This window comes from Lepidochelys kempii, chromosome 24 (genome assembly GCF_965140285.1).
Source record: "Lepidochelys kempii isolate rLepKem1 chromosome 24, rLepKem1.hap1, whole genome shotgun sequence".
Taxonomy (NCBI): Eukaryota; Metazoa; Chordata; order Testudines; family Cheloniidae; genus Lepidochelys; species Lepidochelys kempii.
Window position 1 is genome coordinate 10270860 of NC_136403.1, and position 18244 is coordinate 10289103.

Genomic DNA, 18244 nt, shown 5'->3' on the forward strand with positions numbered 1-18244 from the left:
CACTATTGAACTTCCTCCCATTTCTGTCACTCCTGGCCTCAAGGTCATCCAGATCTTCCTGCCTAACAGTCCAGCCCTCCTCTGCATTGATGACAACGCCCAACTTCGTATCAGCAGCAAGTTTCAGTAGCACACTCCTACTTTTCTTGCCAGGGTCATTACTACAAAGACTGGCCCCAAGAGCACTCCTTGAGAAACTCCAGTAGTCACCTCCCTTCAGTCCAATAATCCGCCTTTTAGCACAACCCATCTCCCCTGACTTCACTAACAGTGTCCCAGCTGGCACCCAGTCAAATGCTTTGCTGAAATCCAAGTATGTTGGATCTTCTGCAATTCCCTTATCTGAAAAAAAAACAAAACCCACCAGTTATTTTCTCAAAGGTGGCAATCAGGATAGTCTGGCATGATCTCCATAGGGTTAACCCTTGTTGCATTACATCCCCTCTAGAAGGTGACCAGATGTCCTGATTTTATAGGGACAGTCCCGATATTCGGGGCTTTAGTCTTATATAGGCGCCAATTTACCCCCCACTTCCTGCCCTGATTTTTCACACTTGCTATCTGGTCACCCTACCCCTTTACCGCCACAAAGTTATTTTTTCCTTCACCATTTGTTCTACAGCCTTGCCTATTACTGAGGTCAGACGAATACGTCTGTATTTGCCCTGTTCACTCCCTCCCTCCCCGCACCCCTTCTTAAACACAGGCACAGCGCTAGCTACTCTCCTGTCATACAGTACCACCCCCGCACAGATTAAATATCCTTGCTGCCAGATTAGCAGTCTCAGGTGCCAGTTCTTTCAGAAAGAAACGTTCCCCTCCCCAACATGTCCTTAGAGGGCCCCATGGGGAAAAGTGGAGCCTTTGAGCAGGAGCCCAAGGTGTCCCTGTCCTGGGCAGGAATTACCATGGGTGAGCCTGGTTGTATTGCTCTGTGCAGTTGGCTAGGGAGAGCGGGATTCAAGGAGTGGGGAGAAGGGCGTATGCGCTTGCAACTCCTCCCCACAGGTGTCTGTGCTCTATTCCTTGCCCCTTCATTTCCGCATTCAGCAGATCCCCCACCCCATCGAGACAGACATGGAGGACAGAGCCAGGGAAAGCGTCACCACCTTTATTCAGGGAATTTAGACAGCCCATTGTGTACAATCAGGTTCTGCCAATGGGGGGGGGGCAGGGGGGGAAAATCACACCATGGAGTTGATAGCTGCCAGCGTTGCCTTGGCAATCACTTCTGCTCCAGCTCCCCCTCGTAAGCCCAGGTACCCGGAGGGCCCTGCTGGGCAGCACCCTTTCAGGATTTGGAAGCAGCCAGCAGGGTTTCCACAAGCCGCTCTGAAGGAGTCTGCATTCTTAAGCTTAGCCAGGGCCAAGTTGAGCTGCTCCCCTAGAATGCAGTCCCCACCTGTCACCCTGGCAGCGAGAAAGGTACAGATCTGAGTTAATTAACACCGGGTGTTTATTAGAGAGTTGGATGAGGGAGAGGAGAGACAACTGTGTGCAGGTGGCAATTTATTCTGTGTTAGCTTCCCTCGCAGGGGGCTCAGTGCAGATGCCTTTAAGCAGGTGTTTGGAGAAGTTCAGTGGGGGAGCTCACAGGCACATACTGCGTGGGGTCTGCAGGCTGGATGGTAGCTGATAGCAAATCCAGCTGGGCAGCGTAAATTCTTGACAGATTTCAGTCCCTGGGAGGCCTGGTCTCATTATTCAGAGGGGATCAGTGGTCAGAGGAATCTGCCTTGCAGTAGAGAGATAACTGGATGCAGCAAGCTGTCACTGGGGACCAGGGCAGTGACTGTGTTGGCACGCTGGGATCTAGAGTTGGGGTCTGAGGAAGGGGACGTGCAACGTATGCTCCGCCGCTGGATGGAGTTAGACAGCGGCTGCTCCAGCAGAGACGGCCACTGGCAGGGCACCGGCCTTTAGGAGAAAGCCCTTGCCCGCTGAAACCAGAGCCGAGGGGAGTGAGCGTGAGAAAAGGAACAGAGAGTTCAGTACAGGCCTGGCTCCCCCTTTCAGCAGCACCAGTGAGCGCGTGTAAGTGCTGTTAATGGCACAAGAGTGACAAAGGCCCTTTTAGGGCCCCCCAACCCTAACACACTTACACTAAGCTGCTCATCTACCCTGCAGGAACTCTGCAGCGAGACCTCTCCAGCTCCACCTCCCCTCTCTGCCCTCAAGCCAGCGCCGCCCACCTGGGCTGGCTCAGTCACTAACAGAGCCTGGGCGCAGGGGAGGCTGAGACCAGCCCAGGAGTTAGCTCAGCTTCTGCAGTACTCCCTAGAACCAGCAGTGAGACCCCCCAGCCCTGCCTGTCGTAGGGGACTGGATGCAGCAGGAAGAGACTCGGATAAGAATCTCTTGGGCCGAGGGGACTGGTTATCCCTTTGAACGAGGATTAGATTTCAAACTACACAGTCAAAAGGCAATTGCTCCCCCTACCCCCACCGTGAGGGGCCCCTGAACAGCTGGGGCCGCTCCACCAGGACTCCAGCACCCCAAAGTCTAATTATAAAGAATGAGAGCACCAGTTTGGGGGACTCCTAGCCCAGAGGCACCAGGGAGGAACCATGTGGTCAGAGCACTCCAGGCGTCTCTGCAGGGCGCACTCTCTCATCAACTGGCATCTCGTAAGACTTTCTGAAAGTCACAGACTGAGGCCATCCTATCTGGATTTTTAATTATATGTTAAAGAACCCGGCATGCTCTAGGCACTGCAGCATTTCCAGGGGGCTGTCCCCCCAACCTACACCCATCACCCCTTCCTATTGGTCGGCTGGCGTGGGTGGCAATCACATGATTCGACACTGGTCCCCTCCGGCGCTGGCTGTGTCTGACAGGTTGAGTCCATCGAGGTCAAAGTTGAGCCCAGGTGGCTGGGGAAAAAGGAGGGGAAGGGTTAGCACGTGGGAAGGCATGGCATGGCCACCCACTGTCCGGCTTCGGTGCGACTAGGCCGGAGCCTCTGGCTGTGAGCCTAGTGCTACAAGAGGTGCTGGACAGACGGCATGTGGGCAAGATGTTAGAACCCAGGAGCCCGGAGTCTGGCTCTGCTGCTGGCTCAGTGCAAGACTACTCACACTCACGTCGCGTCTGTGGCTCCACTTCCTTTCGCCCCAGTAGGTGGGGGGTAGGGGCAGGAGTAATACTGACGCACCTGGGAGCTACCAGGCCTAACCTGATGGGCACTTGGATGGAAGAGGCTCTATCCATACAGCAGGTGCGACCTGGGCAGTGGCAGTACAAGCCTGCACACCTGCACCCGCATCAGCTGAAGTCCTCATCCCACCTAGGTACCAACTGCAAGAATCTAACCCCCATTCGTAGCCTGTATTGGCCTCCAGCCAACCATGAGCTAGACAGACATGACATCAGAGAGCTGGGCAGATGGACCAGCTGGGGGTGGGGGTCAGCACTGTGCCCAGGTTGCACTCCAGCAGGGAGATGGCCCAGTACGGACATCAGTTACATTCCCGCTGTAATGGAAATCCTGATGCCCCCCTTCTCCAACCAGGAGCATGCAGGTTCAGCGGCCTCCTTGTGTCACGCTGGTCGCCTAGCTGCCCATGGCACACACTGTCCAGCTGCCTCAAACCACCCACCGTTGCCTCCCTTCCGTCCCAGCACCATGGTAGCATTCCACCCCACACTGGTACCAGGCCTTTATGGACCTGCCTGCCTACAGGAAGTTACTCATTACTCATATTCAAGTGGGCTGGGTGCTGTGCAAACACTGACACCATCCTTCACAATTGTTTTACAATCTAAATAGTCACAGGGTGGGAGGGGAAACTGAGGCACAGAGCCAGGAAGCAACCTGTCCAAGGTTATACAGCAGGTGGCAGAGCCAGGAACAGAACCCAGCTCCCCTGACTCCCTATCTGCTAGGCCACACTGCCTCTTAGAAAGAACTGTCCGGAGTACAGCTTTAGTGACTGCAGAGGATCTCTGGCCACTGCGCAGAGTGGACCTATGTGTTTTTATTGCCTTAATAAAGGGTTAGAGTACATCAGAAGGGAGTGTAAGCGACCCTTCTTCGCAGAACAGCTTCCCCCCCACCCCTTCTGTTCCTGCAGCCTCCCTTTATGCTTCACTTATTCCTCCAGCAGAGGTGAGCAAGCTGACAGCCGTCCCTCCCTCCTGCCCCCAGGCGGGATGACCTTTTGCTCAGCGCCTGGCCTGGCTCCCCTCCCAGACTTGTTGCTCTGCAGCCTGCTAGCCAGGGTCCACTGCTGACATCCAACGCTGGGAGCCGCCCCTGCAAGGAGCTTCCATGGCCCTCTCCTTTAGTTGGCAGAAACCCAGCAGTGACACACACACAGACACACACACACGCCTCTGCCCCCAGCAGAGCTGCTAACGTGCCATCACGAGAGAAGTTGCACTTCCCAAAAGCCATCTGGGGTGCCAATGACATAGCAGCTCTGCCTGCAGATCGGGACGTCGCCACCTTACCACACAGCGACGTCGCAAGGCTGTGCCTGCAAAGTGCTCTAGGCTGCTACCAGTGTGAATATCAATAAAGCATTACATGCCGTTAATTGTCGCTGTGCTATCAGACAGAGTTCAGCAGCTCCTCCTGCTTCAGCTTCTGGGCCAAGTCGGTTTGGGGAGGAGTGTGGAAACACCAGCCAGCTGTCCGCCCTCTGAGCACCAGGCCGCAGGACACACCCATCTCCTCAGGGTGTGTGGGAGGGGGAGTCGGAACAGTGGCTGTATCCCTGGCCCCTAGGAGTGGCCCTACATCACAGTCTGGGCAGTGCGGTGCGAGAAGCAGCTGGACTGGGCACTTACATGGTGACATTGACCTTCCAGGAATTCTGCTGGCTTCCTTCAGGACCTTCCCACACCCAGGTGGCTGGGTTAAAGCTGTCCTGACACAACCCCAAGCCTCTGCAATCCAGGTGTGCTGGGCAATTTCTGGTGCACCGATAGGGAGATCTTCAGGGATCCTCTCCTGCACCCCTTCTCCCACCCCACAGCCATATGATCCAAGGGGAGGGAGCAAAGTCCCATCCAATCACAGCATAACATGCCAAGATCTCATGGATTTTATGCAAACAGAGAAAGGTACTAGCCAAGCAGGTGTTTCCCTAGCCAGTTCTCCACATGCTCCGTTTGCTCCTGGAGAACTCTAGGGAATTAACAGCTAAGCAGAGAGGGGCCCAACGAGCAAAGCTCAGATCCTGATCCAAATGGACCCTAAGGTTTTGCTTTTCAGACAGGAGGGGTGATGTCACGTCTCAGCCCAGCTGCTAAGTGCTACGCTTACAAATAGGCAGGCTTTGAAATGTACTCTGTTCTGATCCCCAGGAATGCACTCCTAAGGCGGCCTTGAATTCCTACTGCAGTAAAGCCACAAGCTCACAGCTTCCTCGCTCTGGCTGCCAGAGATCCTGACACTTGGCACCCAGCCCACTGTGCATGGGCTCCGCAGCAAGCCCTGGCATGAGGGTACCTTCCAAACAGCCTGGGCCAGCCTTGCCCCCAAATCCTCTCCCAAGAACCCCCATCACACCATGTGGATTTGGGAGCAAAACAGGCAATGGACAAAGTAAAATCTATTGCTCCAGGTAGATTATGGTCAAGAAACTGACAAGGGATGTAGGGGAAGATCCATGTTCTCTCAGAACCAAAGTCCTTCTAAGCATGTCTTTCAAGGCAAAAGTACCACCCCCTTCACCTGTGCTAAATGAGACTCTCCATCTTCCAGCAGTGTAGCACCTATGACACACTGAGCAGTTCTCATTCAAGCCAGCAGAGGGCAGTGGTGCGATGCATAGCACTGTCCCTGTTTTGGAGGGCTAAACCGAGCCATGGACAGGTTAAGTGTGTCTCCCAATCAGCAAGAACCTGGAATAGGCCTCCTGGGTCCTATTCCTGTCATACCTCCTTCCCCAAAGGAATTCCAGCTCTCCTAGGAGAGGGACAAGGTGCTAGACCTCAGAGTTTTATGCTGCCTAGACAAGAGCTATAGCATTAGACCAATCGCAGCACAGGCGGGCAGAGGACAAGCAGTTAAGGGGTTAAAGATTACATGGCTTGGGGAACATAATTCCCCTCCACCCTCAATGAGGCTGCAGCTCCATGGTCAGTGAAGGGTTAAGAACAGCCTATTCTCAGGCAACGTATTGTGCCAGCGAACAGCTCCTAGAGATTGTTTTTCCACCCAGCGTCAGCTGCTCTGTAATGCTCAGTTAAGGGGAAGAGCCAGGGGCTGATTCACGGCTGTTTTGGAAGTCGCAGACATTTCGAAATGTCACTGCACCTGTCGTGCTCGCAAACAGATTGTTGGGCTCTGTTAGTGCTAGGGCCTGCCAGCGACCAGCGCTAAGCCCCACACAAAGCATTCCACAGGGGGCACCTTTTCCTACCCCCTCCAGGTATCACCGGCAACAGGAAAAGACTCCGAGGAAGATGAGAGGTGAGCATGTGATCAGAATCTAGGAGGACATGGGGTTTAGCGCACTGCTGGCTTTCTCCCCATCCCCACCCCCCTAGTTAGGCCCTCTTCTGTGAGAAAGGGCCCCAGGCAGAAACTCCCCCGGTGGGAAGGCTGCAGGGAAAGCGGTTGTCTCAGCACCTGGGGAAGCCCAGCAAACTGGAGCGCAGAGAGCCTTCAAGAGCAATTCACTGCACAGCTAGAGAGCAGGGGAGAGCCAGCAGTCCCAAACTACTCCAGAATGGCCATGGCCTGGTCGACACACACCTTTCACACCAGCATAACGATGCCAGTTAAACATGTGAGATTTTTACAAATATAGTGATACCAGGACAGCCCCTAGTGGGGAAGTCTGGTCTAGAGGTGCCTTCCCCTGGAATAGTTTATTCCCCTTCCCTTCTGGGCATAGGCTACACTGGGATAAGCACCTTTATACCGATCTAACTGCATCCACACTACTAACTAGACCTGGACAGTTAAGCACTACAGCTTGTGTGCAGACAAGCCCTGTAGCAGCCTCCCAGGGGCATGAGCTCTAACAATGCTGCAGTGGGGCTGGAAACTTGCTCCTCTGCTCCAAGGATGTTCCAGAGCTCTCCCACCGCCAGCGCTGGTGCGAATGGTGAGAGCACGAGTGCAGACCAGCTGCCAACACTTCTACCAGCTCGCTCTGACAACGCCATGAAAGGGCAGAGCGATCCCTCTGAACTAGTGCTCCTGGCACTGAGGGACATTGCAGGTGCTAGACCAACAGTAGGCAAATGGCCCAACATGCCCAGTGCAGAGACACCTAGGAGCCTTGTAAGGAGCCAGCTCTGGCAAGGGAGAGCTTGTCCCATGCATATAGCCCCGCACATCCATACACCCCAGGCATGTCCCAGGCACCAGCTGTGAGACCAGGGACAGGGTCTATAGCTCAGATCTACCTGGGCCAGGCTTGGCTACAACAGATGCTGCCCAGTGGGGGGAGAAAGCCACAAACGCTGCACTGGCTCTGGATCAGCCACCTCTAACCCCAGCCCCCAGTGCAGAGCCTTGGAGATGGACTTGCCCCAGAGGCCTGCTCCTAGCTGCAGAGCCTGGCCCTCTGGGAGAGGCATGCCCATGCACGAGCACAATGGCGGTAAGGCAGCAGAGCAGTCTGGTCAGGAACAATACTGCTGGCTGCACGGAGAAGCAGAAATTGAACACTACGTGCAATCGAGGTCCCTGGAACCGTTTCCCAGCTCAGTGAAGCAGGGCCCAGGTCAGTGCTGGCCCAGCATGGCATCCCAACAAGAAATAATAAACGCTTTGCTCATGTATCGGGCTCTTCATGAGTGGATCTCAAAGCACCTCACTACCTTATTACCCCTGCTTTCACAGAGGTACAGAGAGGCTGAATGTCTGTCCCAAGTTCCAGAAGGGGGTCTGTGGTGGATGGGGGAATTCCCACATCCCAGGCTCGTGCTCTAACCACTGAGCTATCCCCAGCCACTCACCCTCCTACCAGAGGCACAAGTCTGAGTAGGGTGCACAGAAACAGCAGCTGGTAGATTTGCTCAGGAAGATTTTTCCTTTTAAAATCCAGCAACACTGTTCTCCTGGGCAGACCCACCTGATTCTTTCCTTTGGCTGGAACCAGCCAGCAGGGGAATAAGCACCACTAGGGGACAAAGGGTTACACCTGACTAATTAGGCCTCTACCTGTCAGTACAGCAGATGACTACAGAAGTGTGAATTAGTCCCCGGCAGCACCTCATCAAAGCCCTCCAGACATTAACGAAGCTGCACATGTCCCATTCTCCCCAGAACCAGTATTACCCCCATTTTACACTGGAGAATGGAGCCACAGAAAGGACTGCCCCTGGTCACAGCACACGGGTGTCAGAGCCAGGAGTCAAACCAGCACACAGAACTGAGTTCGGATTCTAGCCGCTAGAGAGCTCTCCTTGCCAGGAATATGCAGTGGCCCCAAGGTTTCCTGTATCCCATCAAGACACTGCTTGATCCCATCGGGAAAGTCAATCCTTTCACGTCCCTGCCAGCCCAAAAGGCACTCAGCACTGATCTAGTCAGTAGCAAGGAGGTGCTGCCTTCTGTTGCTAGATACCAACCAAAGGATAGAATAGCGGAGCAGCTAGAGAAGGGTACAGGGCTACCTGACAGCTCTACCATCTCCCAGCAGACTCCTAGATGAGCCTGAAGACTAGAGGCCCAATCCCTTCAGGAGCAGAGGGTTCTAAATTCCCATTTGACTGCAATGGGGGCTAAGGGTGCTGAGACCAGGGCTGGGAATCAGGCCGTGTCTACGGGAGGAATGTACGTTCCACACTCACCGACTCTCCAGCCAGCTCCTTGGGAGGGTGCCCCAGGTCCTGGAGCTGGAAGAGAGACAAGAGCATTAAGGGAGAGTAGCTCCAAGCAGCATGTGTCCAGCTGTACAGCCCAGTGTGAGGGGATGGCTCAGGAAAGGCAAAGCCTCGCCCCTCAGTGGCTGGATCCTGGCCCAGCAGAGGTCAGGAGTGAGCTGGGATGTCACCAACAGTGCTTCTGTGGCCTGAGCGACGCGAGTCTGGGCTCTCAGTCTGGTTCCTAGTGGACAAATGCTCTCAAAAGCCCCATCCCAATTGACACGCCAGGACTGAGACCCCCTCAGCAGAGCTCACGGCTAGAAAGAGGGTGCAGGCCCCCAAAGGTGGGCTCTAAAAGAGGACATGCTCACCTGCTGCATGAGATCCAACACCATTTCAAAGCGAGCTTTCTGCTCGGCGTCACTGTCTGTAGCCTGCTCAGCCTCGAACTGCTGGCAGATTTTACCCATGATGCTGTGCTGCTCCTGGTACTTTTCAAACTGCTCTTCAGGCAGGGTGTCGCGGTGGCTGTGCAGCCACTCAGGGTACTAGGAGCAAAGGACATGGAGATATGGTGACCCTCGAGGCGGGGGTGGGGTCGTGCCATTCTGCCAGCTCCCAGCCCCTTACTTTTTCCGTGATCTCTTTGAGGGAGGGGTAGAGCACATCCTTGGACAGGAGATTCTGCATGATGCTTTGCATGATGGGTAAGATATTCCCCTCGCCGTCGCCTTCTTCCAGGCCCAGGCCTTCCATGGCTTTCGCCAGCTCTTCCTCCGACATGCTGGAGTTCTGGAGAGGGAAACCAAACCCCACAAATAAGGAGATTTACATCCAGCACATCACAGGGGTCGGAAAAAGTGCAGGCAACCAGCGCAAGGACTAGTGCACAGAGAACGTCCCTGGTAGAGGGAGGAGCACCCCCTACTGTGCCACCATCAAGACAAGTGAATGCTCTCTTGTGATGCAGAAGCCAGATTGTTGTGCCCCAAACACCTCTGCAACCTGCTGCTTCCTCCTATGGCATCTTTCAAGGTATTTCCCTTCAGGATCTCAGCCCCAGAGGAGTCAGGGTCTGGACTGGAAGTCACCTCATCTGAACTGGGTCGGAACATGACCAAGCTCCGGGAACCTCAGCAGATGCTTTACCTGTAAGTCGTTGGCATTCTTAGCCAAGCCGCTGAGCGTCTCTTTCAGACAGGAGGTGAATTCTTGTTGGGATGTCGTGTCACTTCCTGTGGAGATCGGGGGAGAAATGCTAGATCAGACAAATACTCATGTTATTACCAGGTTAAATTACGGCTCCAAGTTATTAGCACTTCTATGTACGCAACAGAGAGAATTTCCAATAGCAGAGATGGGACTGCGGACCCAGGCGACCTTCGTAATAACAATACTTCACTTTCTCTGCTGCTCTTTTAACCCACAGACCTCAGAGAGCTTCTTTAAGGGTGCCTCGGGATTATCACACCCAATTCTGCAGGCACAGAGAGAGGACGTGACTTACCCAGGTCACAGAGCAAGGCAGAAATGGGAGAACTCAGCCCTCCAGACTCTCAGGGTGGTGCAGTGACCAACAGACCATGGTGCCTTGCTGATCAGATGTTTGCTGCTCCTTGGAAATGAGGGCAAATCTCTATACCCTTAGATCTGCAAGGCGGACTCTGGTCTCCCTGCACATGTGGAGCGAGTTGAGTCTCAAGACCCTGACAGTCACTAGGAAGAGGCTGCTTGGGGCTGTGGACAACAACATGCTCAGCTCTGTGTAAACTCTCTTCTGCCCTTTGATTAGGAACGTGAAGAGGGCATGGATCAGGGATAAGCTTTACAGACAGAGGAAACCCAAACTCCCCATCAGCCTGTGCTCCTCTGCACCTGAACCCACGGCCCAGACATGAAAGGAAGCATTGTTTAAAGACGACAGATATGCTTTGCATGGTTTTTTTTTTTTTGCTCTCTTTAGATGCTTGTAAGGGCTGGTCTACACTAGAAAAGTTACACCAATATAACAATGTTGGTTGGGGGTGATTTTGTACCCATCAAGTTATATCAACAAAACCCATAGCATGGACTCAGTTATACTTACACAAAGGTATCTTATACAAGGACAGCTGATTTTGCTTCCTGAACTGGAATAAGCATACTTAGATAAGCATTTAAACCAGTATAACTGCATCGACCCTACAGGGTTTTTTGTTTTGTTTTTTGCTGCTCTAGCTGTATGGGTATGAGGTAAAGCTACAAACTTCTGCTAACATCACTGTGGCCCACATAACAGTGCTGGCAAAAGCATCTAGGTAGATACAGTCGGGCTGGTAAAAGCATGCTGATGGTGGAATAAGCTATAACATCAAAAGCACAGGTTTGCCAGGACAAGCAGCATCCACACCAGGAGCATTAGGCTAGTACAGTTATGCTGGAATTGCTTTGCCAGTGCAGCTATGCTAGTGTAGACCTAGCCAAATTAAAGTAGTAAAGGTTTGCTAGAGCAGCTACGCCCTAAGCTTTTAGCAGCTCTGCAAGGCTTCGAAGTGAACAAACTCCATCTCAGTATTATGTGCCAGGACTGCATGTTTTCTACTACAATTATTCCTGGCCCTCTCTGGCATGACAGCGAGCATCACTAAGTGAAGTGGTAGTGGTTTGATTTTTTTTTAATGCTCCATTTTAATACGTTCCTCTCCTGGTGTTATTTGTGGTCAGAAGGAGTTGGGTTTCGAAGCATACCTTAGGGTCAGATTCAAACAGATTCTTTGTAGCATGGGTAAGTAATCTGAGTTTGCACCATAAAAGAAGATATCTGAATATTGTTCCTTAAAGAGGGAATCTCATTCACAGAAATCATGTGGATGGATTACACAGTGAAACTGACAGCTGGCAAATCCAAAACTGATAAAAGGACACCTTTTTTCACATGAGCCATGGATACTGGGTAGCAGTGAGTTCCACAGACTATCACTGAGGCCAAGAGTTTAGGGAGAATCAGAGACGATAAGACTTTACATGGATAATGAGCATAGCCAGCGTTAGACTAGTAAATATTTAAAAATAACATTTTGCAAGGGCTATTCACCCTCTGCACAAGCCAGTCACTGACTATTGGGCTCAGGAGCTAGCTGTGCATGGGACAGGCTGTCCCATAATGGCTGGATTTCTTGCACCGTCCTCTGAAGCAGCTGATACCAACTGCTGTTGGAAACACACACTGCACCTAATGGCCCCAGGTTGGGCCACTCCCATGTTCCTAACCCAAGGCCCTAGACTGTCCCTTGGTTTCATATATTTCACTCTGCAAAAAATCTAGTGGAAGTTTTCCCCCCTCAATGGCAGCCGGAGGAGTCAAGGGCTGATGGGTTCTTGAGCCAGAACTCTCCTCTTCCCATTCTGGTCAGGGTGGATGGACCTTAATGAGGCAACACATGCGATGCTTGAGCAGCCACTGCCTGTGCTGGACAATTGATACTACAGCGAGTTTTACAATGCTCCCCTGAAGCCATCCGATTGTCTCACAGCCCACCAACCATCAGTTAAGCCCCTCCATGCCACGGAGAGGTAGCAAGGTATCACCTGGAGAAACAACTACCCTGTGGCCACCCAACGAGCCAGTGACAGAAACCAGGTGTCCTGACTCCCAGGCCCCTGTGCTAACCCACTGGACAGCTAACTCCCCTAATGTTAAATCCAGATAGCTCCCCCTCCAGCAGACTCAACGCCACGCAAAGGGTAACAGTGCGACACCCGCTCCTCACCAACTCTGCCAGCGGCCTCTGACAGCTTCTGGAACTGCTCCACCAGGTGGGGTTCTTCCTCAGCTAGCTCCTTCATGGCCTTCTCAAACTCTGCTGTGGCCTGCGCTGCCAGCTCGCTGTCAAACAGGTCCTGGAAGAACTTCTCCTGGGAGGCAAAGAGGGAGTGCTGGAAGGAAGCAAGCAAACCATGGCGTCACAGAGCTCTGTGCCCCACTCAGAACAAAATCTTCCCACAGGGACCATGAGATGCAAATGGGTGTTCCCTGGGCACCTGGGCAGGACCAAAGCCCAGGAAGGACCACAGGACAATTCCAGTGCTGATCCAAGTTTGCCAAGTCTGTGAAACGGAGCTGAGTCTCCTGGTAACAGGTTCCTGCACAATTGCTGTTCTGCTCCCAGCAATGGGAAACACAAAGACACAGCAAGAACAAAGACTTGTAAAAACAGAATAAATCAAAGCATTCAAAGTGTTCAGGCTGGGTTTGAAATTGAGGTAGAGATTTGGACCTTTTTACAGGCATGGAAGTTCACGCCCAGAGGGGACGCGACTTGCCTGTGCTCATGTAACCCTCACACCTCCTGGGTGTGGTGTTCTGTCCCATTCAGTGGCACCGAGAACACTCAGCGAGAGAGAGATTATGAGTGTTCTCTACAGCCTTAGCTAACAGCCATATGGCTTTTAGCTCATTCAGCAGAGGCTCATGCATTTAGCTCCAGAGATCCCAGGTTGGATTCTGCCCGCCAATGACCGGGGTTTGTCAGTGTTACAGTCACACAGCAAGTCAGTGACAGACCTAGGAATTGAAGCCAGGAGCTCTGACTCCCAGATCCCGCTCTAGTCATTAAAATCCCTCCAAAAACATGGTCCCAACTACAGCTGTATCTGGGTAAGTCACAATAATCAGAAACAGTGACCTTTGCAATGAATGGTCCCAGACTAGCCCAATCCCCACCACCTCCACCCACTAGGAGTGCCCTTCCAGCTACTGAACTGGACTGAACAGAAGCAGCTTCCACTGTGTCCCGACCAATCCACAGGAAGCGTGAATTCCAGACACAAAGGGCTGGACCCCGAACAGCCCTGCCATATGGCTCCCAAGGCCTGATTCTGTGGATGGGCAACAAGAACATTCTGGCCAATCACAACCACAGTGACAGGAATCAAGGACAGGCAGTTCCTGAGATAGCAGAGTTCTGACCAAGCCACTCTACTCATCCCCCAGAGAGAGACCAGCAGTCAAAGCTACAGCCCTGATTGGCCAGCATATTTGGGAGGAAGGCTTGGTGGAATGGGGAGTGGGGAGAGAATGGGACGCCAAGAATCCCAGACAAGAGCCCAGCCCACAAGAGCAAGGGACTCTACCAGATCTGTAAAGCAAGGGGAACTTCTCCCCAAGCCCTCTCCACCCTGCACTCAGATGGACTTTCCGAGCTCATACTTGGGCTGCATCGCCTGGCGACTTCTCAGAGCTGCAGGCATCCCCCGCTCCAGCAGCAGGGGCAGGCGGTGGGACCGGTTTGGTCTTCTCAAAATCACCGAGTGCACCTTAAAGACAGAAGCAGGGAGAGTTCACTTGAGTGGCTATAACCATGCAGGCCCCAGAAGAGAGGGAGACAGGAGGGGTTACACCAAGCCCACTAGGAAGCCGAGGCAGCCAACCCAGGGAAAGCCATGCACACTGTGACAAGGAGAAAGCATTTAAGATGCTCATGCTGCAGTGAGGGTGGGTCTATACAGCATTCTGGAGCCAGCCTCCTAGCCTGGGTTGACAGACTGGGGTTAGCAGGGCTCACCCTAGCACTCTAAAAATAGTTGTGTAGACAGCTGTCAGCCCGGGCTGGGAGGCTCGCTCCAAAATACTGTGTAGACACATCCTCAGAAGCCTCAGACAGCTTATACAGAGTCATACTTGACCTTTAAACCCATTGGCTTGCCAGCCACTACCCTCATGGCACAGAGCACTCCAAATCCTAGAGTTGCTACAGTTGAGGGTGGAGGGAGATGAACGTCCAGTTCTCATCCTACGCGTGGTACTTTAATTTACGCACACCGCTGCATGGCAACATGGCCATAATCCCTGCAGACCCAGTTTTGTGGGGCAAGTTCCCCCTCTACCCAGGGCTCAAGATGATGCATTGACACAAGGCACCAAGGTGAGGGGTGGTTAAAGGGACCCAATGAGGTGAAATTTAACCCGACATTCAGATTTTGTGAAAGATGATTTTTTAAAAAAAAATCTGAGAGCTAGTGAAATATTTAAAGTTCATTTTTAAAAAAATGATTTGTTTGAACCAAGCTGTGTGGCACGAGGCTGGCACCAGAAAACCTCAAAGGAAATCGGTCAGAAACTCACGACGAACCAGAAGTCCACCTCACTGCTTTGCATCAATATTCAAATTGAGAGGCGTGCAGAACATTAACCAGGAGCATAAAGTATGAGAAGGAAGTCCTGAAAGCACGTTTACCTTCACCACCACTGGCTACGGACTTGACCCCAAGGAGAGCAGGACTATAAATGAAGCCACCAGGTATTCAGTGTTTGCGGAACTGGGCCCTAAATTCTTAGCATTCATTCAGTTTAGCGATCGATCGGCGATGTTACTACCTAGCCGAGAAAACTTTTTAATACTATACTTTAGTGTGACAGTGTCCCTTTAAGGATTCACAAATTCTTGTAACAGCAATCTGGGTGCATCTGGGTCCAATCTTAGATTGTGTTGCAAACATAAAGAAAGTTAGTGAATTGACATTTACAGTGTGATCCCTGCTCCCGGCTGACTATGAATTACCCAGATCCTACTATTTGTTACCTTGTTTCCCCCAACACAAATTGCCTGTTTGTCTCATCCCCGCTTTATGCCTTGGCTTTTGGGTTGTAAGCTCTGTGGGGCGGGGGCTGCCATTTTTTATAGACAGCACCAGGACAATGGGGCTCAGTCTGGTTAGCCTCTGGGCCCTACTGCAATATAAAATAAACCACCCCCACCAATGCCAACAATAGAAACCATTGAAATGCCACTGCCTCTGGGGTGAAGCTTGGCAGCTAACAGCCACTTAAATAAACTTAAGACAAATGAGGGACAAAATATCTTGTATGTAAATGAAGCCACAAGGAAATCTGAGATGACACCCTACAATCAGCTAAGCAGCATCTCAGCCCCAGTAGAGTAAATGGCCAGGCTCTTGTGAAAATGCCAGGGAGTCCATAACAAGCACAGATAGCTGGGAACTTTCACCTCTCTTCCAGAGGACACATCCCTCTGACCAGCACTCCCCGCCCTTGCACTGCCTGCAAGAGAACTGGGAAGAGGGTCACCCACTGCATCTTCCCTGAAGTTTCCCAAACGCAGATACTGACAGAGGCCAACCGGGCAGTTTGAGAGAGCCAAGTGGGTCAAAGACCAGCTGTTGTTGACCATCAGGGCTGGAAGGGGCCTCAGAAGGTCATCTAGTCCCACCCCCGACTCAAAGCAGGACCGATCTCTAACTAAATCCTCCATCCCAGCTGCAAACCCCTACCCCAGGCACAGACCAGGTTCCCACCGCCCTGAGCAATCACTGTAATTTCTACCCCAGTAGCCCCCAGTTAGGGGTCCGGGCCACAATTCACCCCATCTTATGTCCAAGACGACGTTTATGAAGGGCAATGAAGGGCGCAGCAGGGGACCCACCCCAGCCTCACCGGCTCCTCCAGCCGCTGCCGGGGGGTTGAGCCCCTTGGGCCTTGCGGGCTGCGAGCACAGCGAGGCGGGGCGTCTCACGGGCACAGGCACTGGGGACAGCGGCCCCCGAGGCCCCTCTAGGGTCTAGACACCCGGCTGCCCTGCGACGGGGTCCCCAGGGAGGGAAGCCCCCTAGGAGCCCCGCCAGACCTCCCCGCCCCCTTACTGTCCAGCAGCTCGTCCAGCTCCCGGTCCGGGCCCGCCTCCCCGGCGTCCGCCGCCGCCGCCATCTTCCGCTGCCACCGCCTGGCCCGGCCGCCTCCTGCTGGCGCGGGGCGGCGCTGATCGGCCCGGATCCGCCCTGTGGGGCGGGCCCGGCCGCCGCCGCCGCCGCCGCCACCTTTAAAGGGCGGGGGCCGGAGTCCCCGCAGCGCTGCCCAGCACCTGCCGACCCCTGGCCTGGCCCCCGGGTCCCCCTCGTGTACCCCCGCCAGGCCCAGCGCCCCCCCCCGGCCTGCCCCCCCTCATCTACCCCCGCCAGGCCCAGCGCCCCTCCCCGGCCTGCCCCCCCTCATCTACCCCCGCCAGGCCCAGCGCCCCTCCCCGGCCTGCCCCCCCTCATCTACCCCCGCCAGGCCCAGCGCCCCCCCCGGCCTGGCCCCCCTCATCTACCCCCGCCAGGCCCAGTGCCCCCCGCCCGGCCTGGCCCCCCTCATCTACCCCCGCCAGGCCCAGCGCCCCCCCCCCGGCCTGGCCCCCCTCATCTACCCCCGCCAGGCCCAGCGCCCCCCCCCGGCCTGCCCCCCCTCATCTACCCCCGCCAGGCCCAGTGCCCCCCGCCCGGCCTGGCCCCCCTCATCTACCCCCGCCAGGCCCAGCGCCCCCCCCCCGGCCTGGCCCCCCTCATCTATCCCCGCCGGGTCTGACACTCTCTTACCAGGGCCTGTCAACCCCTTTATGATCTGGCACTCTTGCCTGCCCCTGCCAGGTCATGGCACCCTTCTTAGGTCCTGGCATCCCCCACCTACCCCCACCAGGGTGTGGCACCCCATCTGCCCCCCTTAGGGTCTGGCACCCTCCTCCACCCAGGGTCAGACACACAACCTGGGTCAGGCACACAACCTGCCCCCAGCAGGGCCTGGCATCAAGGGGGCAACTAGAATTTTCCTGAGGAGCGTGCCCTGCCATTACCCCAGCCAGCTCCAGTCAGGGGGCAGGGATGGTCTGCCTCCACCCCTGTTGGGCCCCTGCCTGACATTGGAGTTTTCATCCCTTGCTCCCCGCTGCCCACTTTCACTAGCCCATGCACTGGGGTTGGTACTGACCCTCTTGCCCTCCTGCCCCCTTCCAGCGGAGGGCATGTGGCTCTAGGCTCCCCATGTCCTCTGGCAGCTGGAGCCCAGGGGCACCATGGTGATGCCCCGCTGCCCCTGACACTCCCACACCCAGTGGGTTTGGAGCGGCAGGGGAGTTAACTCCTCTCATGAATGGTGCTGCTGGGCTCAGGAACAAGGATTGCTGCTGCCATTTGGCTCTTTAGGGTTTCTATAAAAACTGGGATTATTCTCCTAAGAACTGTTCAGCAAAGGGGCAGCGCATGGGAGGCCTTCCCCCACCCCCTGCCTACAGGGTGCCCCCCTACCACTGCAGGACCCCCTGTGTCCTCCCTGAAGAACGAGCTGTGTGTCCTAGCAGTGACTATCACTTGCACCATGCTCTTCTCATTTTGGGTCTCAGCCCCTGCATTGCTTGAGTGCCCAGAGGACCTACTGAAATCAGTGGGAGCGGTGGGCACGAGAGCCATGTGGGATTAGACCTCTTTATTCAATGTAATTTACAGACTGATCCTTGCCCCCTACTCCACCCCTACTCTAGGGCTCCCTGCAGGATTGGGGCCTTTGATTGGAAGCTCCCAGGGACAAGGACTTTGGGATGAAAACCGCCATCAGGCAGGCACAGCAGCTCCCACTGCAGGTAGTGGGAGTGACATGTCCAAAATGCAGCTATCTCTGGGGTGGAGAGCAGCAGACAGGTGCACAACAGATGGGGCATGGACCTTT

The 18244-nt window shown here is 54.2% G+C and overlaps 1 protein-coding gene across 2 annotated transcripts; it reads right to left on the reverse strand.

Moving 5' to 3' along the window:
- Positions 1-1097: 1097 nt before the first annotated feature.
- On the reverse strand, positions 1098-16524 carry PEX19 (peroxisomal biogenesis factor 19). 2 transcript variants are annotated; one of them, XM_073322954.2, is made up of 8 exons: positions 16411-16524; positions 13961-14067; positions 12522-12666; positions 9922-10007; positions 9403-9564; positions 9144-9320; positions 8758-8802; positions 1098-2873 (listed from the first exon to the last, which is right to left on the reverse strand). In XM_073322954.2, exons 1-8 carry the CDS (start codon positions 16472-16474, stop codon positions 2790-2792), a joined length of 870 nt encoding a protein of 289 aa, XP_073179055.1. In that variant the 5' UTR covers positions 16475-16524; the 3' UTR covers positions 1098-2789. The 2 variants fall into 2 exon arrangements, with proteins under 2 accessions (XP_073179055.1, XP_073179053.1); XM_073322952.2 differs by having other exon boundaries at positions 12522-12687.
- Positions 16525-18244: the final 1720 nt, after the last annotated feature.